Source organism: Macrobrachium rosenbergii, chromosome 21 (assembly GCF_040412425.1).
Source record: "Macrobrachium rosenbergii isolate ZJJX-2024 chromosome 21, ASM4041242v1, whole genome shotgun sequence".
In the NCBI taxonomy this organism is placed as follows: Eukaryota; Metazoa; Arthropoda; class Malacostraca; order Decapoda; family Palaemonidae; genus Macrobrachium; species Macrobrachium rosenbergii.
The window spans coordinates 44,839,110-44,861,937 of record NC_089761.1 but is presented as its reverse complement, the minus strand read 5'-3'; the positions used below and the strand labels follow the sequence as shown (position 1 = coordinate 44,861,937).

The following is a 22,828-nucleotide window of genomic DNA, read 5'->3' as shown; positions in this document are numbered from 1 at the left end:
TAAAAAAGTGTTAGTTGGAGTGGTTGAACAAGATAAAGATATCCTGAAAATAAATGAGATGAAGTATACTGAAACCAGAAGAAAACCTCACAGTTACGCAAAGAAGTAATAGTTAAAGAAGTTAGATAGCAAGATGGAAGAAAGGAAGTGAGAATGGATGTAAGTACAAACCTAACAAGTGGGTGCAGCTGGGGGATGAAGAGCTGCTGTAACACCTTAAGGAATGCCTGCTGTACAAAGTGTGAGGTTCACTGAAGACACTACCCTTCTCGTAAGTGCCATGCATGGAGATGTACTGCTGTGGCTGTCTGGGACGTCTCCAACTGTCAGGCTTCCTTGGTTCTGTTGACAGCCAGGCTGTTGTTGCCAAGCTCAAGTCTGGGAAAGGTCTGGCAGCAACTTTTCTATCCAGCAGTGCAGAGCAGACAGGATGAGACGTTCAGCATGTCACCGAGGCTTGGATGGCTGTAGCAGCAATGTTCCAACTCTCCCGATCATCACTCACTGTGACAGATTTCTTCTAAACTGGAATTCTGGGCTGCTGCTTCTATCAATTTTATGACCTTCTATAGTTACAACAGCTTGCGTGCTGATTATTATTTGTAGTCTTAGGAAGGGTGGCTCTCCAAAGATTGTCGCCTCCACTGGCAAATGGATGGCAATTTCCTCGCTCAACTGTTTCTTACATACTCGACGGGTTATGGGGTTTGGTGCTATGAACATGGTTCTAATTCACCCTTGCCATTGGTTCTCAAAATAACAAACTTCTCTTCGGTGGCTTTCACTCTTTTCATTCAACAAATGCTCAACCTTACTTCTTGGCTGTCGTCCTTAAAGCCTCCTTGTCACTTTTTGGGTGGCAGACAATTTCTTCCTGATTTTTGCCCCTCAAATCAGTGTCCCTGATTACCATTGCCCATTCGAAGCATGTCAGTGTTCTTTGTACCTTTTATGATGGTCTCTCAGTTCCTGATCTTAAGGGACTTTGTTTGCCCAAGACTCATGTCACAGTTTCTCCTTGTAAGGGCTCATTCTTGGATTTCTTTAGTTTGCTTCTTTGTCCTGCTATTTCCCAGAAGTTTATTTTCTCAGTCCTTTGGAGGCTCTCAAGTCATGCCTCCAACAGCTTCCTCCTTTCCTGTCCTCTCTTACTTGTCAATCCCTTCTCCCAAGCCATCAGAATCGATCCCTCTTTTGTGTCAGCTGGGGCCAGTTCCTGATTGAGCACAATATTTCTCAGGAAGTGCACACAGGTCACGATCAACAACCTTAAGGTTCAAGTGTCCTCCTCTTACCAGCTATGAAGTATCAGCAGGAGCTACCTTGGAATGTTTCTTTGATATGTAACAGTTCACATGCCTCTCCACACTCACTACAAGACATCAGGGAGGATGTCAAATTTTATCAAGCATCCACCAGTACAGTATAGGAATTCAGTTAAAATTTTTTAGGATATCAGTAGGATGAAGAATAAGGACCAAAATATTTTTGAACTCACATAAAAAGAAACCATACCACAGCCACACTTTTAGTTAGGCAATTAGTTAGGGAATAATTTTGCCAACTTGTAATAAAAAGTTTCTGACACTGTAAGTAGTACATCTTAGACATTTCTACACTTTGTATATATTGCTACATGTTAGTATTTTTCAGCACTGCAATAACAACAAAGGGTATATCAGTCTTCAGACACAATATTATAAAATTACCAAGCTTATATTTGCTTAAATGAAAGAAATATAAACACTATAATGTATTTCCTTTAGATACATGATAAATTGGGTAACATCAAATGAGAAGGTGGAGGGAATTACAGAAACATCAAAGATATAAAAATATTTATTGGCAACAACTATACAAGTGTTCTCTTATACCAAAATACATTAAATGGAATGAATTTTGTTATCATATTGCAGCTCATTATCAAATACCCCAAAATACCCCATTATTATGAATACCTGTATCCATAACAGCAATATAAACTTTATTAAAAATAACTCTTAGCAAAATTTAAGCAGCAGTTGTAATTCTCTGATGTCCTATTGCAACCATTCCCTGAATCACTTATTATGTCTAAAAGTAAAAGGGAAAGATATTATGGAACTTTATTGCCACTTCTAATTATAAAATGATATATCACAGTATTTACTGTGTTAACAAGAATAACAAGTGAAAAATAAACAAAATGTCATAGAACAAAATAAAAAATGTCATAAATTCTGAGATAATACAACTTCTAAGACTAAAATAAATTCTAAAACATCAGCTGCCTTCTGTTTCACAAAGCTTTGAAGGGAATCTACTATTTGATCTGACTTTCAAATAATTATAAAAAAAATTCTCAGGCATTTTGTAAAAATGGATTTCAATGTAGCAAAGCCTGTGTCATCTCTCACTGTTTCAATCTCTTAATGAAGATTAGTTTAACCCTTAAGAAATGGTCTAAGTGACCTTAACAACAGAAACTTGCCAAGATAATATTCCACAGTGTATCAAACAACTCTGAGAGTCTACACTTGAAAAAATTCCAATACTGTAGTACTTTGTTTCCTTCGCACGAATAGTTACAGGATGACATGACAACTAAATATAAAATCCACATAACGTAAAGTTGAATGATAATAATAATCAGGGCTACAAAATCTTCCAATTGTTAGAAAAAATTCTCCATTAATACACTTTCCAACAAACAAATCTCACTTTCAAAGTCAGCAAAGACTGGAGCATTACAATAACTGACAAGGGTAATGTCATAGGTCACAAAATGGCAGGCACAAGTGATCAACATTTCACAAGCAAAACTAGGTTGCATCTACCCAAAGCCCCTATGCCCTAGTAACCTCTTAAAAATACTTGGATAACGACAGAGGTTTAAATAACTTAAAAAATTCCCTTTCTGACAATAAGCTGTTAATATCTTCTATTACAGGGTACTGTAATGGGCATTGTTTGGTAGTAGTGTGAGGGCATTAATAAATTTAAGAACACTTGAAAAATACTGTACAATTCTTGTTGATGTGTTCACTGCTAAAATACAATGACCACTAATTGTATCTACTACACATAAAAAAAATATAAAGAATACCCCCAAAATAATTTTAACATTGACCAAGTATCATTATGTACAGCAAATAACTGACTCTTCAAATTATCAAGTTAGTTCACTTTTGCTACAACATTCTTAGCAGCCTCTTCAAAATCACTTGTAATAAACACATTGCAGCCAGATTCTTTAATGATGCGCCTGGCCTCAATTACATTGGTACCTGAAATAAAAAAAACTTTCTGAGACACCTGTATTTGAAGTTCAATCTCCAACTCAACAAATATATTAAGAATTATAATTTAGAAAAAATGAGAAAAAGTTTATATTATAGTGATTTTCATCTGTACCAATAAAGTGCAACTGAATATGAATGGGCGAATAGAAAATTTTGTTCGAAAATAACTATTTTTTAATGATCTGTATCATTTTTAGATATACAGACCAGAGTCTTTTATACAGGAATATCCTTTGCACGAGCTAGGGCAGTCATTAAACTTGGTAACAAGATCATTAATTAGTGGGTATGGGGGGTGTACGGGGAAATAACCCTCACTCACCTTACATCACCATTCATTATTTTACAAAGTGGGGTGGTTTGTAGACCCAGTGAGAATACAAATTACTTCCAAATTTCAAATTTGTTTTTTGTTCCTATGGAAATACAAACCATCACCTTTCATGCATGCAAGGGGATGGTATGACTCCTTCAACCTCCTGCTCAGTCTAGCAAATGGGTTGACAGAGGGATATGGGGCCCTGTGCATGCATGAGCCTCTGCTTGAGAGAGAGCACTCGGGTAAGGAAAAACATTAGGAGAACCATGACATGCACCAAAGATGAAATCATGCCAGTAGGAAACTTATTCTAGCTAATACCAAGCAACAGGTTCAGAATAAGTTCTACTTCCCCTCAACCCACCCATGTAAAAAGGGAGGAAGGAGGGAGACACTTCTTGGAAACTAAATTAAGACTGAATGCCTGAGGTGTAGTTACTTGTATCTGGTCAGAATCCAGCAGATACTTAAGGCCTACATGCTGCTCCAAAGGACCAAGGGAGGAAGGTAAGCCAAGTCACTCCAAATTTATATCCACAGACTTCTACTAAATTAAAGTACTCAGGAAAGATCATTTTCTGTCTGGATGACACTTGTCCCTACATAACTTATTGACCTGTCACCACAGGTCCAAATGAGAAGTATCCTAGGACACGGAGATGTTCCTCAAGCAGTATGTAAAGGTTACCAATCATCCTCCTCTGAGGAGTCTTCCTCTCATTTGATCACCTTACGAAGCCAGAAAGAAAGGGTATTCCTGGACCCCACCTCCTTGCACTTGGCTCTACTATCAAAAAGGCACTGACACCCCAGTATCAGAGAGTAGGTCTTATCTGATGACACAGAGATAGCAGAAGAGCATCTCATCTGGGTCACAACCAACCAAGTCTCAGAGAGAGGGAATTAAGAAACTCCTGCATCTCCTGTCAGGGGATGACAGGTTCTGAGTTCTCACCACAGACTCAAGAAAAAATGAGAACGAGGAAGATCTCAATCCCTCTGAAAACTGAGAGACAGGACTCTACCCTTTTCAGAAGCTGAGAGAAAAACAAGGACTTAAGGAGTCCTGGAGGAGCCCTGGAGGATGACAGATACATTTAACTCCAGAGGTCACAGCTCCTGGGGTAGACAAAACTGTTCAACCTCTCATTAGCATGGATAACTTTACAAAAGTGGAAAGATCCAGGCCCTTCAGTTTCCATACCTGTGACAAAGCTGAATGACAGTGTTTCACCGTGGCAATAGACAGGAGTTCATCTCGACAAAGGTGGGGAGGAAGTCTGCAGCCCATTGAACAAGACATTCCACCCATAAAGACACTCCTCTTATGAAACCACTTTCCTGGGTACAGAGGAATGATGGGGGTGGACAGACATCTCACTAGCAGTCCTGCAAGAAAAAACCCTCTCTTGCAGGATATGCTTGATAACCTCATGTGAAGCTGGATTGCACAACCTGGTGTTACCTCTGAACGTGTGTGGCTGACACAGGAGAGCAGCCATGGGAATCTTTCTAAGAGCCTTGACCAGGAGAGTCAGCAAATCGAAGTACCACTTGGCATGAGGCCAACGATGAGCCACAATGATCATCCTGAGACCAGAAGTGATGAAAATACTGTTCGCCATTCTGTGGATCAAACTGAAAGGCAGAAAAGCACAGATATCCAGACTGTCCCATCGGTGTTGGAAAGCACCTTCCATCACTACCCAAGGATCTGGCACTGGAGTGTTGAACACAGGAAGCTTCCTATTCAGCCTGATGACAAACAAATCAAGCATTGGAGAACCCCAAAGCTCGAGGAGCAACTGTGCTATGTAAGGGTGTACAGATCACTTCATCCCCACAATGGCACATTAACCCACCCATGCATGGATCTACAATGCCAACTGAGACAGGGCCATAGACATCATGCCTCCCTGTTTGTTGATGTATGCCACTACAGTTGTTTTGTTGCTCATCAGCACTGACAAGTGACCTACCAACTGCTCTTGAAATGCTTGCAATGCTAACCAAGCTCCCTGCATCTCGAGAATGTTGATGAGGAGTGTCCTTCGACCACACTCCTGAAACAAATGTGCCTTTCAGGTGTGTGCCCCAACCCTCCTTTGATGTGTCTGAAAACAAAAGCATCTCTGGATGATATCCCCCCCCTCTGCCCTCTCAACTCATGGACACACATTGATAAGGGAGGTCTCAGTGAGCTAACTAGCGATGCTCCGTTGCTGCTAAGGTTTATATCACCTCTGCAGAAAGAGCAGAACTTCTAAGTCTCCTGTTGGATGGGTACTTTAAAGTACACATCTTTCAAGTCTACCAAAAGCATCAAGTCGCCTTCCCTGACGGATTCCAGGACTAAACTTAGTTTCCATCTTGAAACGAATTTGAAGGACAGACTGCAGGAGAAAGCTTGAGTATATGTCTTCCTCCCTACAAAAGGAACAGTACCTGTGGGGACCTACCATTACAAGAGACATGAAGAGCCCAAAAAGGATAGTCACATCCCTCGCAACAGTATATTGTTGTTTTTCTCCATCATTAAGGAGAAAACACAGTTGAGGAAATAACAACAAAACAGCAACTAAAAACAATCCAGCTAATCATCAAGTATTTAACAATGGAAGGAAGAGAGACCACAGCAAAATGTCAACTCTTCACAGTGGCTGACAAAAGAGTTAGTGGTGACAAAACATGGGTAAGATTATTCCCACATTAACCATCATTAACGACTCTCTTACCAGGTTCAATGCCTGCCACAGCTCGCACTGAGGATACTCTGATATATAAAAGGCGATGGTCAGTATATTACCTCAGGAACAGTTTGAATTGACAGATTAAACATAATCAAAATCTCTCCCTTAACTAAAATCACTGCAATACATCTTTTGCACCTACAATATCAATGATGGATATCAGTGTTTTAAAAACACCCCCAAGCCTTTACTTACCCTCAAGTCTTACAATTGTTGGCACAGTAATATTTGTTGAGCTGAACACCTTTACAAGACCTGAGGCTATAGTGGCACAATTGACTATTCCTCCAAAAATGTTTACGAAGACAGCCTTCACTGTTGCATCTGTAACATAAATATACATTCATTAGATGTAAATTTTAAATACAACTTTTGGATAGTAAATGATTTTGCTTGAACAAAAACTTGAAAGTCCAGATTGATCATTCAATGGCACTAATAAATTTAATACTGCTCTGGTTTTAGAGTTTGAGCTTTAATAAATTTTTTAACACTTGATTGTCATTCAATCTGGTTTTAGAGTTTGAGCATTAAATAAGCTTTAAATATTCCCAAACAAAGGACTCCATAGTCTTAAATTAAGAATATTAGCTATGAATTTATGTAATGATGATTTAAATGAAATTTCTTGTATTTCAAAATATGCAACAGATGATTTTCATAACCATGTCACAATGGAAATTTAGTGAACTTACATCATATAATGTGATGCCTTCAACCTACAATGTTACCTTTATGTAAGCCATCCTTAAATTTCATAAAAACCCTCTAAATTATTTGTAGGTCAACCATACTACTACAACTGCCTCAACTTATGACTTTATGACCACATGCCTATCTACTCTAATTTTGGCAATGCCAATGCCATTAACAATATGGTAATTCTAATCAACAAAATATATATTTACATATACACAATGGCACTTTTCATGTGGACTGTCATAGGATACTCAAACAAGTAAACAGATAAAGGGAACACTAAGTGCATCATGCCAACAACCCTCTATTTTAATTACAGATCCAGCATTAAAATGTTCATGTATCAAAGGCACAATTTCCCTTGACTTTTAAGTGACATGCCCACTCATCCTTACTCCTCAAAGCATTCTCTAGCCAAAGACTTGGAGAAAACTAAAATTGTCATATATCTTTATGCAAGACATTTACCTGAAGTTACAATCCTAAGAGCTTCCTGTACTTGATCTTCATTCACACCACCACCTAAATCCAAGAAGTTGGCAGGAGAACCTCCGTGCAGTTTAATAATATCCATGGTGGCCATGGCTAGTCCAGCTCCATTAACTGTGAAATATAATTAAAGAACATTTGTAGCAAACCAACATTTGACATTTCAATCTTAACTGAAAAAATAATGTAAAACAAAACAGAGAAAGAGAGTGTGCATTTCCTGTCAAACATACCCAAACAACCAATACTGCCATCCATGCCAATGTAGCTAAGGTTGTGGCTGGCAGCTTCTACTTCTCTTGGGTCACTTTCAGTGGTATCTTCTTCTGCAAAGATCTCCTTTTGCCTGAAATATATTTAGGTCTTCATTGGCTACTGTTTTACTGCTTAAAAACAACCCTTTAACAATAAAGTGATGTAATAGAATCTTTGGTGATTTCCAAAATGTGTGGAAAAATTTACTTGTATTTATTGTATTCTAAAATATCTAATTTGGTAAGGACCTTTGAAAGAACAGTCTAAAGCTCTGACAAAGAGTAGGTCTGTGTTCTTGTGTGGGGATCATGTTTGCCAAGAAGCCAAGGTCATTCTTGCATGCAATTCACAAAAGTAAAACCAGATCACTGATTAAACTAATTAAAATGGAACTTTGAAAACAGTCCTACTCTCAAAGAAATATCAAAGGAAGGAAAAACAATATCACTGAATCAGCAATGTGAAACAGAGTGACCTGAAATGTTTCATTATGATATTTTCCTAAATCTTTTCATTTCTCTCAATGCTAGTGCCAGCACCTTGCTGGAGAATGTAATGGTTAACTCAGCACACCTTCACATTAAAATTTGAAATTAAAATGATAGTGCAAATATTTCTAATAATATTACAATATTATCATCTTTCTGTTTTTTGATTAATTCAAAATGTACCAAGAAAAATTCATTTTCCAAAGAGTATCCTCTCCCTTATTCACACTACAGTACTAGAACCATAGGGGTGGCAAATTTGAATGAAAAATTAAGTGTCTATGGCCCATCCTGAGCCTCTGCAAGTCTAACTATACCTTCCAATTTACATAGCAAACACAAAAAAGACTATCAATTGCTTGTCCTCATACCACGTCAAATACTTTTTTCATATCACCATATGACATCTTCCTTTTCACAAATTACTTTTTGTAGTCTTCTCCTCATTACTGAATCTATGGCAGCAAAAGCAATACTGTATAGTGTTAAACAAGTTCAATATATTAAATACAATAAATGCCAGAGTATACCTTTGATGAACCATTACCCCAGGCTAGTCTATCACAACCTCAAGCAAACACTCCCATTATCTATTGTTTAATATGCACCTGCTTTCTACCTGACAGTGTGCAAAAGTCAATAAATAAACCAAGCCCTTAGTATGCAGAGCTTTGGCTGGCAGAACAACTGATGTAAGTCTTCCATTAGAAAAAAAAAAAAAAATGAAGAGCTATACTCAAATTTATGATCCCAGACAACCAGCGCTGCAGTGTATATTTACATAAGCACTTGTAACCTAAGCCAAATGTTTACAGTAACACTTGTGACCATAGCTGAATCTTGGCAAGGTACACAGCCTATCATATGCATACAGTGTAAATCAATAAACCCTTACAAAACAAACATTACAGAACATAGCATACCATACAGCTCAGTTAAAAGGTTGAAACCATGCAGTCAGTCACAGGAACCAGCCACACATGACTGAGGACAATTCTGTATAATTATGCCATTCTTTACCACCATGAAAAACTCTACCAATCAGCACACACAATTCCTCACAAACCAAGCCTCCCTGAGCACCAATTACTGAAGAGAGCAAAAGACCATTCAACCCATAATCCCAGCTTGCTGTCATCTCACATCAAAAGTGATTGCTCTTACCACTGTAAAATTACTGGCCAGTAGTTTCAACCTGTAAAATGGCAGGCACAGTAGGTGGGAAACAGCATGGGATATACAACATGGAGGATCCATTTGAGATTGCTACATTTAAATGGGATTCAAGCAAATGCAATTTGCATCCATTTAACAACCACAATATTTGCTCTTTTCCTTCACACAAAATTGCAGTTATAATTCTAATTTTTCCTTCACAGAAACTGCACAAACACTACTTGTAGCCCTACAAAAGAACATTCAGATGTAAAAATAACACTGTATACTTATTCTTCAATTTTAGGAATAATTTAAGTTGTCTCAGAATGAGCTGTTCCTAGTCAGTTATTCCAAGTTTAATGTCACTATATTCCTAATGGACTCTAATAATTTAAGGCCTAAAGAAATAACAACTAGCAAAAAGATTAAAGATATCTAAATTTTCATCAACTTTCTCCAAACATCTGGAATCTATGGCAAAACTTTTCAAAACTTCTACTCTCTCACCAAAGCCTTAAGGCACCAGAATGGTTTCTGCCCTTCTTTTGTTTTTCAGTGATATTCATCCTCTATTCAGTAGGCTGGAGAAATACTTTTAGTTGTTCTTACTATCTCTAAGTCAATCTTCATTCTTATATAAAAACCTCTGTTATCCATACAAGCTTCAACTCTTTCTGTAAATTCAATACTAACTTTTTTCTTTAAGTAATAAAGCATACACCCACCTGATGTCCCCAGCAATTCTATGGTGTCTACAGTTTACCTTGAAGTGTTTGCCTCTTATTGTTTAACTGATTTTCTAAGGCCAAATGAGTGGGGAGTTTTTAATTTAATCATTGTTGGTACCTTCATACTGTCCTTCTTTCTTATTTTTCTTCGTATTCTCAAAATATTACGGACTATCTTGGTGAAAACTCATAATGCAAATTTTTTACACTGCCTATAAGAATGATTAATTTTTTATCAAAATTCATGCAAATTTTTTACACTGCCTATAAGAATGATTAATTTTTTATCAAAATTCTTTGCTTTATCTCCCCAGCAGTATATATATTTTCTCTTTTAGAGTATTGTATGCTTTTATATTAGCTGTTTTTATTTTACTTTCCTGACAATTAAGCCGAATACATTTTCCCAAATTAACGGACCATATTTAGCTTCACACACGCTATCTCTTCAGTGTGAGAAGCAATTGCTTCTTCTAAGGTAAACATACTGTGTATGTCTTCTTTATATAGAACTGCATATCAAGGCCTAGTTGAACTACTGCATAACACTACAGCTCATCAAAAGATTTGTGGCTACAAATATGTATTGCCCTAAACAAAGGACTGCTACAATCTTCCAAAAGAGCTTCAGTTCTTTCTTTCTTTTTTTTTTAGGCAACTGACATTTCATCTTGGTGGTAATTTATCATTTCAGGTGAAGAACAATGATTAACTTCCCTACACTGCTCTATGATTTTTAGAAAGCTGACAGCTACTAAATATCTCCTGGCATTTACAAATCACAAAGGAAGAGATCTGACAACCATAAAGGTTTTTTTATCAATGCTTTAAATACACTAAATATTTTTTGTTAAATGTTGAAATTCAAAGCATGAGAGGATTATACACTACTTCAACTCATTAAGTTTTCTGATGAAATGTTTAAGGGTGACGACAATCTGAGGCACATCTTCCTCAACGGTAATTTGCCCCTTTAGCTATTAAAATTACATTATATGCACTTATTTAAGAGCTTCAAACAAACACCACAATGTTAATTTGGGATACACAAGAGTACATAGTTTCAAGAACATGGAAAACACCAATAGAAAAACAATACCAACCTAAATTCAGCATTATCATCAAACTGAATTTTGGCATCCACAGCCACAACTTGTCCCTGAGGAGTTTCTATCAATGGGTTGATCTCAATTTGTGTGGCATCTACATGAAGAAACATATTCCAAATGTTTTTAACCTCCTGTGCACACTGAAAATAAGGCAATGGCTTTGAATTTCACCATAGTAATCAGTTAATTTAAAGTTTAGTAATGTGCTTACGAACTATTTTGACACCTACTTAACTGCTGCAAACTCGTTCTTAGCATGCTAACTATATAGTGCACCACCTACCTTACTGCTCTTATCAACATTAGCAAGCATCCAAAATAATGAAAGTACATAACAAGAAAAATTATCTGACTTTAAAAAATATAAAAGTTAATGAAATATATAGATGGAGCCTCCTAAAAGTTCAATATCCTACATCAAAACAATAGCAAAATATTTCAGTGAAGCTCATTAGCTGCTGCTACAGTATATGTTATGTAATAAACTGCTATTTTAAAACGAGGGCTTTTTCTATATACAATGCAGTACAGATTAACTGATTAGCCTGGACTTCTTCACAATAGGTGACACACGCTACTTACTTTTTCACGCAATTCTCCTGTAAATTTCAAAAAGTCTGCTACCTTCAAGGCCATTTCACTGGTTAGCCCTTCATAGATGTCAACGGGCATCGTTAGAAGACGCTCAGGTGTCTTTTCTGCAACTTCTTCAATATCCATTCCACCATCTGGGCTTGCTATTAAGACAGGCCCATTATGTTCCCTGGCAGAATATAAAAGGTTGTTGTAATAAAATCCCCAATATATGAGAAATAAATACCTTATCTAAAGAACAATGAGCGACATTAACATACAATATAAAACTTTAATCATATCTTGAAAAGATATTCTTATTAAACTTGGAAGCAACAAAGTCCATGGATACCAGTGAAACTTAGCTATACTTTTTAAATTTAACATAACATACATCTCTAATGGGTTTACTGGACATACCAGTTGCTGCCACTATATAACTCCATTCCTGATTATGTTACATGAAGGAATGGGTGAGAGTTAAAAGGGAACTTGGTGACAGGTTAGTGAGGAAAACCAACTTACAGTAGTACTACTATGGTCAAAAAGATGCGACAAACTGACTGATACAAATATCCGTGACGGAGAGCCGCTTTAACAACTGACATCTCCATACCAGAAGCTCCTCATGAACAACAAGCCAATAAACTTCATATCATGCTGTCTTGTCAATTATCATCACTGTTAAATAACTTCACAAGTTTGAGTGACATTGGACTCACAGGGGCCAGTTAAAGAACTAGCTCATTGGCTCCTAAATGAGGTAAGACACTTCAGTGGTCAGTTCCTCTATGTGGAACTGTGTAACTTGGACGAAACCATTAACCCTTGCCAACTGGCTTTTGAAATTGTTTGAACAAAATGAAAGAACTTGCATTAACACCATTCACTGTATAAAGGTGTATTCTAACAAAATGAAAAACCGGGGATGTCAGTGGTAACTTTCTCAACCTTTTCAATGTAAATCTTCCAGTTTTTCGACTGCCATGTCGACCATGACCTGAAACCTGTCAAGAATGCCACCTTGATTCAGATATGGATGTCTTTTACTTGACTATTCCGTTAATTTCATTTAGTGCAAATAGCCTTCATTTCTTCAGTAACGCTGATATTAACCCTTAAACGCCTATTGGACGTATCATATGTCGACTAAAATTGTCTGTTGGGTGCCTAGTGGGCGTACCATCGTCGACTACAAAAATTTCAACTTTCGGTCAACTTTGACTCGACCGAAATGGTCGAAAAAACGCAATTGTAGCTAAAACTCTTACATTCTAGTAATATTCAATCATGTACCTTCATTTTGCAACAAATTGAAGTCTCTAGCACAATATTTCGATTTATGGTGAATTTTTGAAAAAACTTTTTCTTCTTTTGCAGGCAGTAACTTCGGCGAAAATTTCATAAATTCTTTCGTCATTTTGTCGTAATTTTTGCACTATTCTATATTAGCCGTTACATAAAGTTTTATATATAAAAATGTGCGCAATTTCATGTACAATACAGCAAAATACAACCCATGATTGTAGCTTTTATCAGTTTGGAAATATTTTCATATAAACCACGATAACTGCCAAAATTTCAACCTTGGTCAACTTTGATTTCGACAGAAATGGTAAAAAACGCAATTTTAAGCTAAAACTCTTACGATCTAGTAATATTCAATCATTTACCTTCATTTTGCAACCAATTGGAAGTCTCTAGCACAATATTTCGATTTATGGTGAATTTTTAAAAAAACTTTTTCCTTACGTCCGCCAGAAATTCTTTAAATCACGTTGTCGTAATGTTTGCACTGTTTATATTAGTCGTTACATAAAGTTTTATATATGGAAATGTGCGCAATTTCATGTAGAATACAACAGAAAATAACTCATGGTTGTAGCTTTTATCAGTTTTGAAATATTTTCATATAAATCATGATAACTGCCAAAATTTCAAGCTTCGTCAACTTTAACTCGACCGAAATGGCGATAAACGCAATTATAAGCTAAAACGCTTACATTCTAGTAATATTCAATCATGTACCTTCATTTTGCAACAAACTGGAAGTCTCTAGCACAATATTTCGATTTATGGTGAATTTCTGAAAAAAAAAATTTTTCCTTACGTCTCTGCGCGGTAACTTTCGGCGAACATCTCAGAAATCTTTTCGTCATGTTGTCGTAATGTTTGCATCGTTTTACATTAGTTGTTACATAAACTTTTATATATGAAAATGTACACAATTTCATGTAGAATACAACAGAAAATAGCTCATGGTTATAGCTTTTATCAGTTTTGAAATATTTTCACATAAATCACGATAACTGCCAAAATTTCAACCTTCGGTCAACTTTAACTCGACTGAAATGGTTAAAAACGTAATTTGTAAGCTAAAACTCTTACATTCTAGTAATATTCAATCATTTAACTTCATTTTGCAATAAATTGGAAGTCTCTAGCACAATATTTCGATTTATGGTGAATTTTTAAAAAACATTTTCCTTACGTCTGCTTGTGATAACTCGGCCGAACATCTCAGAAATTCTTTCGTCTCGTTGTCGTAATATTTGCACTGCTTTATATTAGTTGTTACATAAAGTTTTATATATGAAAATGTGCGCAATTTCATGTACAATACATCAAAAAATAACTCATGGTTGTAGCTTTTATCAGTTTTGAAATATTTCCATATAAATCACGATAAATAGAAAAATTCGACTTTCGGTCAACTTTAACTCGACCGAAATGGTCGAAAAAACTGCAATTAATAGCTAAAACACTTACAGTATAGTAATATTCAATCAATTAGCTTCATTTTTTCAACAAACGGGAAGTCTCTAGCACAATATTTCGATTTATGGTGAATTTTGAAAAATACATTTTTTCGTCCGCTGGCGTTAAAATTCATGCATCATTTTGTGATATTTTCTCTGTGTTGCTTTGATCGTTTTAAAATTTTTATATACCAAAATCATCGCAATTTAGTGTACAATACAACTAAAAAAATTAACTCATTAGCTTTAACCGTTTTGCTTACAGCGCCATTTGTATACAATTGTTTTTTTTTTTGCTGTCATATATTCCAATATTTATATATGATAATGATATTTTTTTCATTTCTGATGGTTGCATACTAAACTTCAGGCAATGACAAAAAAATGAGCCAAAAATGAACTCTTAATCTAAAAAACTAAGCGTGCTGTGATTTTTTGAAAAAAAAAAAACTTTTTTCCGCTTGGCACTAACTCACGAATGCGCGGCATACGGAGACGTTTTTTGTAAATAGGGCCGGCGTTAAAGGGTTAATATAATGTATATGGTTTGACTTCCAGGTTTTATTTTTCTTGGTACACAGGTTGATTATCACCAGTTAAACAGATATCAGTTAACTAGAAAAAGATGTTTAAGCTAATAAAACTCATTATCACAGCATCTCAATGGAAAAACTAGCTTCCAATGGCATGCTGTTTCTTGGGAAACCTCATTACCCAACAAGAATACAATACTGTAAAGATAAAGGGGTCATTGCAATCCTTTTAATACAGACTGCTACGATGTTAAACACTTCATGTGTGGAAGGAAAAAACACTATGAACAATTTCATGATGGTGTTATATAAACCTTATAGTAAGTCTGGTTATTATAGTGTCCAAGCAAAACTGTCAAATAAGCTTGCCAAATGTACTCCTAGAAGAGCACATCAAAACAACACTTAACATTTTACAAATTAAAAATGAATATTTAGAAAGAAAACATGAATTACAGACCAACCTGTCCATCAGAATGCAGAAGTACGTTTCACGAAGAATATCCACAGATTCAGCTACCATAACTTTGTTGACCAAGATGCCTTCTTTTGGTGTTTGTTTGGTGATCAATTTGTGCCCAACCATTTTTTCAACAAGGCTCTTCACTTCGTTTGGGCTGTCAATTATTGAAAAACAAAGATAACAGGTTAAAAGTTTTAAAAATATTTAGAACTCCTGCATGTCATGGTTAAGATACATTTCAAACGGTTAAGTTTCATATATACAAACCATTAACTGGGAAAAGCCCCACTTCTCATCTTTTTTTGATAGAAAAACCAGATTCTGAATCCTTGACTTGTTAGCAACAGTAAGGCAGACAGGTGAAGCCCACCCGACTTCTCACTTGGCGATTAGGACTTTTACCCCTTGGTGAGGGTAAGTGCCTACAAGTGCAGCATGCTACAATTAAGTGTTGAAAAGTTCTTTCACTGCCAACTGGACTACTGTATTTTACTCTGTACTCTCTTTCTACCTTGACATTTAATTTCTTTAAAAATTTTTCCTGCTCTAATTTTTTACCATTGTTCAACAGCAAACCCTTCAAACCAATTCTATGAACTACAAGAAACTGGACACATTTGTCTGGATAATCCAGTTCATGACAAAATTCAATTTTCCTCTTTGCATTTGATAAGCTAAGGAAGAGTCAATAAAAGGGTACAAAGAAAACTATGACCGTTCTTCATTTTTAACTTTTCACCTGTTCCTTGTAATCTCTCCTTACTTGGTTGTCAGATTTCTCCAACTTTTTATTTGTCAGATTTCTCCAACTTTTTATAAACTTTCTCGTACCCCTCATTTCATAACAAATACTTTGATCTAACCCTACTGCAAGTCTACAAACCAAATCTATCTCTATGTCTTCTTAAGCTACTTGATGAGGTAACTTGAAGATAACACACATGTCACCATGTGTATCAAAATTCTGGAGATCAGACATAAACAGTACCTTTTCAATTACAGGTTAGCAAATAATTCTGAGTGTATGGTAAAACAATAAAATAAAATAACACTGATAAATGGACAAAAAATAAAAAGTAAAAACTTCTTTACCCTTTGGATAGTTAACTTTTACTTGTTCGTAACTTTATTAAGCATATACAGGTGTAATGCCTTTCCTCCATGCATAAGAACCAATCCCACAAACTTGTACCAATCAAGGGCCAAATGCTCCTACTGCCAAACAAGCTAAGTCCTCCAATGATGCTTCAACTACCAGTTACTCTTTCATATGACTACATGTCACTTATCCAGAATTCAGCTTCCAATTTATATCAATATGCCTTCGTTTCTCATCATCTATTATTATTTTGTGCTTTTGAACTGTTTTTGGAAAAATTTTCTATGGTTTCTCTAAACTTGGAGGCACTAATTCAGTAGTGTTTTGTGCTGGGTGGGGGAGAGTTGCATTTCCACTGCCCTTCTCAACATATTATGAATATCATACTTCAGTTTTTACAATTTTGAATTTTTCATGCTTTCATTCTCATCTGGGGCATAATGCATCGTGTTTAACCTAAAGTAAGATGGCTGCTGTCCTGTTTTTTTCTTGCAATAATCAGTTGTTTTTTGTTCTCTCCTTGTTTGTGTTAGTTTTTATTTTTTTGTTATAACTAACTGAAATTGTGCTATTTTACATGTCTGAAAATTTCATTTGATTTTCCATTTTTGGTAGACAGGAAATTGTACATTTTCCTTGGGCTTTGAAACCATGGTATGGAGTGGTGCTGAGTGTTTACCATTCTCCAACATACAAGTCAGTGTTGCCTAGGAAGCCTGTAGAACATAACTATTTGAAGGGAAAAAAGATATACCCTCCTGAACTCTTTTGCTGAGATAAGTATTTTAGAGGAAAAAACTACTTTCTGGGAATTAGAGAGGAAAAATACTACTTCCTGAAATCTTCTACTGAATAATCATTTTGGAGGGACAAAAAGACAGTGACTCCTGACCTCCACTATATTAGTGTTAAGTACCTGAAAAGGCTTGAACAAGGGCTTATAATCCATTACATCCTGCTGTTGGTATAATTAGCATTGTTTACTTAACAAGAATGCTCAGTCACATTTCTATGATCACAGGGCTCACCCAAAATTGTTCCTATGCAAGGTGACATTTGAAGTCTTGTAAAAATCAAGATCTTGAGCATATGGACAGGAAGGGCCTTGAAGGAAAAGACAAGAAGTCAAATGCAAAAACCATGTGCAGAAAGGACACTATAAAACAACATGTCCCTTTGGGGTTTAGTACAGGTGAGACTATCACTTCATGTATCTAGACTTACATACATAAAACAGAAACAAAGGTTTCATTACTGCTAAATATCTTGAAGTACCTGTATATAAATCAATGTCAGATCTTGGAAGAACAATACGTCCCTTCCATATAGTACATTTCACAAAAGAAAGAGCCAACACTGTGAGGCAAGTCCTTAACCTCCACCACAACTGAACTCCAGGACCTTGTCCCAGCAAGTCGTCATTCACAGATACAAAAGAATGATGCACATCCTGCCCTGTTCCTCTTTGCATCACTCCACGAGGCTAGACCCAAGGATGATCATCTGCAAAAAGAGGCTCAATGGCTGGTAACTGCCTGCTCTCATGGTAGAAACCCTCCAGCCTCCAACAGTAACTAAAACTGTGGCAGCTTCCCTTTTTGTTCACATCTTTCCTGACTTTTAGAAGATGAGTCCCTTGGTGAATGGTGACCTTATAGCTTGCAGCTCTGTCTTTCCTTGACGATGAAGCTCTGCAGGATCTAGCACCTGAAGACGATTATCAGGCTCAAAGATAAATCCATGAGATTTCCTTAATTGTAACCTTAACATGATTATGTATATATGCCCTTTTCCATGTAGATGTCTCAAAAATCGTTGCCGAAATAAAATGTCCCCATTTTTTATACACAGCAAAATTAGCCAGACATGTAAATACCATACCTACTGTCTATAATGCTTTATTTTACATGAACAATGACAAATTCGCTATTATAATTTAAGTTTATTGCTTAATTTGCAACTGTTCATGTATAAGGGTCAACACTGCACCTTATTACCACGCAAAATATATAATTATGAAATTTATGGGGTAATATAACCAGAAAGCAACAGGTAAAAGATAAATTTGTCAACAAAAACATAAACTGTATCTGCAATGTAACAATGAAAATGAATTTTAATACTTTAGCGTCCAATGCCATACAACATGAATTTCTTATTACAGCCCTCATAATGATACAAGGCAATAAATCCTTCTAGTTTTACAAAAACCAAATGACATTAAAAACATTAAAAAGATAATCACCTCATGTTCCAAGACATCACACACTGAGGTGTTCTGCCTACTCATACTCACTCTTTTGTCAAATGAACACCACCCTTGAATCCATTATCAAAATGCCCTTTGCCCCTGCCACCTGCCAAAATCTGTGCCTTCACTACATATTCAGCTGCATCTGCAACATTTAAGAGGAGAATGTTAAGGACAATAATTCACAAATTAACCTATTGAGAGGCCTGACATAAACACAAAAAAAAGTTCCATTCTCTTAAATGATTAAGGATAACTCACTGACCGATGTGAACTTTTCTCAAAACATTCCTCAGTCCCTCTCATTCAATAGCAGAGCTAAATATACCTAGATAAGGAAGAATACTTATAAAACAAGTGTATGACAGTATTCTCCTAAAACAGTACGGGGTGTACTGAGTGAAGCAATTGGGAAGGAAAATCTATGGGACATGTACATTTACTCTATGCATTTAGGGCCTACTAAATTTTGTATGTTTAATTTATATTTCTATCCTGCATGAGTCACCTTCAGGTTTGCACAGCTGACAACAAACCTACAAAATATTCCATCTTAATCATAAATTAAAATCTTGCAAGTAACATAATACGTGAACAAGAAGCCCACAACACTCAAGGGTCAACTGTAATCAATGCTTAAGGTATGCATTTTAAACAGACATTAAAAAAAAACGACATTGCAAAAACTCAAAAACTGGCACAATGTAAAAACTTACTCAAAGCTTTTGAAGCTTCAGTGGCTTCTTCATGAGAGTCAAGAATCTTGAATCGTTGAACTGTAACCCCATGATTCTCTAGTAATACCTTACTTTGGTATTCTAGTAAATTCAGGTGTCTGACAGGTACCTGGAAAGGAAACTGAAATTTGAAAGGTGGTGTCACACTAAAAAGGTTAAGAAAACTATTTGAGTCAAATATCCACATCCAAACTGTTGGCCCAGCGTTCAACTCTCCGACCGGCCAATGAAGAATTAGAGGAATTTATTTCTGGTGATAGAAATTCATTTCTCATCATAATGTGGTTCGGATTCCACAATAAGCTGTAGGTCCCATTGCTAGGTAACCAGTTGGTTCTTAGCCACATAAAATAAATCTAATCCTTCAGGCCAGCCCTAGGAGAGCTGTTAATCAGCTCAGTGGTCTGGTTAAACTAAGCTATACTTAACTTTTTTTTTTTTAACTAAAAAAAAAAACCAGCAGGTCAGTCACTTGCCTTTTACCTGTTAACTAATAATAATAATAATAATAATAATAATAATAATAATAATAATAATACTGTCACATTTCATGACAAACCCCTAACCCAACTATCTATAATAGGCATCTTTAGTAGATTTTTCATAACCAAATTACAATGCTATACATTATTTGGATTTCAGAAGAAAATCTCAAAATATTTTCTTTTACAGGGTACATGAACTCTTTACCTATGCTTTAAAGAAATGTAAAAGTTGTACATCAGCTTTCAAATGAAAAATGCCTATGGAATTCGACAAGACTATTTTTCTTAAAAGACATGTAAACCTTATATTAAAAAGATATATAGTGGCTTTGTATATTCAATCTGTATCTTTGGAGTAACCTGGCAACCTAAAATCACTTTGTTTTAAATATCTTCTTTAACAACAATTTACATCACTCATACAGATGATAATGTCCCTCACAAAAAGACTTAAAAACAAGAAAAAGGTCCACATTACAACAAAGGCCCACGTTATACTCTGTACTAACAAAAACAAATTTTCCTATGATGTAGGGTTTGACGCAATATCGTATAATGCAACAAACTGGCTTTTCTATCCAATCATACATGTTTTCACACCAGAGGTGTCGGCAAAATAATCAACATTAACCCTTTGATTAGTATCAATTATATGTATATATAAGTATTGTGGGTGTTCATGTTATACCTGAAACACGCAAAAGATATGAGTTCTGGAGGTTCTGACAGTCATTTATTTCAGAAAGATAAGGTTTTTACAGTTGATAATTAACAATCAGTTGTGTGGCATCAAATGTTGCTCTGTATCCTAATCTGAAATGATAATGCCCAAAACTAATCATTCTAATTAAAAAAATATAGGCTACCTACCAAGCCTAGGCTACCCCATCTAAAACTGGGTTCGAGTGTATTTGGCCCAGGTAGTTTGCTTGCCATGTTAGGTTACATGGCAAATTCCCATCAATGCAACAACCTTTAATTCTTCTTATAACTCGTTATTCCCCCTTCCAAATGCACTGTTCCAAAGAAAACATAGAAAGGAATGCCTAAAATAAGTAGTTAGCTGCACTAAACCGGCAATACAGTAGAGGTTACAATGCACTTATGAAACTGGTCTTCAGGCTAGATCTCTTTTGCACTTCAGCCTGTAAAACTGCCACTAATGGTCAAAAATGCATAATAGAGGGGATAAGAAATGGGAAAATACATGGTTAGTTTGTCGATAAATCAAAATAGATGAGTATAACTTAAGTAAGGTACTCTTGGAGACAGGTACTGGCTAAACCCCCCTAACATTTTTGTGTTTACGTCAAAAATAAACCTGCCCTAACCTACGTCAGGGTAGGTTTATTCAAAGGTAAATTACCCTAGTTCGGGAACAATTTCAGGTCAACGAGTTATAACAGTACAACTTAAACCTCAACAACAACTTAAATAACAATAATTATGTTGTTCGCGTTGCCTAATTACTATCCGGCGTCATCGCATGTGGCACCCGACAACAGAAACTTCGCCCAGTGTTAACAAAAAATACCGGCTTATCTTCACTTTACATGACCTGATATTTCAATAAACGTCCCACTGGTGACCTTGATACACTACTTACGTTAACATTAGGTTTGTTATACGCTTGTAATGTTCTTAAAAAGCCACTGGAAGCTCGTCGGAAAATTGAAGCTGCCATAACGAAGTTGCTCACACCGTCCTGGGTAAACTGATGTCCAGCCCAGCTGATTGTGAAAGTCATAGACATTATGTATATAGAGCAGTTTATACAATCATATTTCTTTCTGGAACTAGGGTACGATTTGGAGTGCTGTTGCAAACCTTGTGATGCATAAGAAAATTTCCACCCAAATTGCATTTACAAAATGTCCCTTCAAAGGACAAAATAAAGATCATTTCATTTTGACTCTCGCTGCCATTTTTAAATGTCTCGAATAGCATCAGTTTCATCAATTTTGCATTAAGTTTTTCCTTTTCAACCATCAAATATTGCTGAGAAAATTTCATAACAGCAGCAATGAAAAAATTGATTTTGTCTGCAGCTAAGAACATTTTCTTCTGCTACCCGAACATTTTTCTTTATCCTTAAGTATCACTGCAAAAATAAGCTACATTAACTGATGCTGTGTTGCATTGCTCTTCCCTTCCTGAGAAAAAATCACCAAATCTTCTAAAGACGCCATATAAAAAGGAGATTTATTCTGTTTACCCTCCGCATGAAGTGTGCTTTCGTAATGAAGCATAAGAAATCAAGGCACAAATTCTCTTGCAAGCGGAGTTAGCAACACAAGTCACCGGGTCCTCAAGCGCAGAGAGAATTTGTTGGCATTCCTTGGTCTTTCGTAGCATTTATGGTTCTTTCATAGTGAGACAAAGCTGTAGTTCAAATATCTTTTCTGGGCCCTAAATGCCCAGATGATACTAATTCATACAATATCTCAAAGCTTACCGTTGTCCAGATAATGATAATTATAACGATAGAAATAAAAATCACTTCTCATACAAGTTGTTGGTTGTGCCTTGAGCGAGCTTTCCTGAAGCTACTGTGAAAAGATCGACATTCCAATCACGTGCACATGTAAGCATGTATGTACAAAGGCTAGCGCACATGTGTATTTAATGTTGCTCTCTATCGAGTATGCTCGA

At 36.0% G+C, this 22,828-nt stretch overlaps 1 protein-coding gene across 2 annotated transcripts; it reads right to left on the bottom strand.

Moving 5' to 3' along the window:
* Positions 1 to 1,826: 1,826 nt before the first annotated feature.
* ScsbetaG (Succinyl-coenzyme A synthetase beta subunit, GDP-forming) lies at positions 1,827 to 22,521 on the bottom strand. 2 transcript variants are annotated; one of them, XM_067123657.1, is made up of 10 exons: positions 22,392 to 22,521; positions 19,671 to 19,800; positions 19,000 to 19,099; positions 15,606 to 15,758; positions 11,859 to 12,039; positions 11,271 to 11,416; positions 7,772 to 7,884; positions 7,518 to 7,652; positions 6,546 to 6,674; positions 1,827 to 3,266 (listed from the first exon to the last, which is right to left on the bottom strand). In XM_067123657.1, exons 1-10 carry the CDS (start codon positions 22,398 to 22,400, stop codon positions 3,157 to 3,159), a joined length of 1,206 nt encoding a protein of 401 aa, XP_066979758.1. In that variant the 5' UTR covers positions 22,401 to 22,521; the 3' UTR covers positions 1,827 to 3,156. The 2 variants fall into 2 exon arrangements, with proteins under 2 accessions (XP_066979758.1, XP_066979757.1); XM_067123656.1 differs by lacking the exon at positions 22,392 to 22,521 and adding an exon at positions 21,783 to 21,944.
* Between the last annotated feature and the right edge of the window lie 307 nt (positions 22,522 to 22,828).

Coding starts and splice junctions, on each gene's coding strand:
- ScsbetaG (XM_067123656.1), bottom strand. CDS start 21,929: ATGTCTATGACTTTCACAATCAGCTGGGCTGGACATCAGTTTACCCAG. Junction 19,801..21,782: donor ATAACAAACCTAATGTTAAC/GTAAGTAGTGTA, acceptor TTTCCTTTCCAG/GTACCTGTCAGACACCTGAA. Junction 19,100..19,670: donor TGAAGCTTCAAAAGCTTTGA/GTAAGTTTTTAC, acceptor TAAATGTTGCAG/ATGCAGCTGAATATGTAGTG.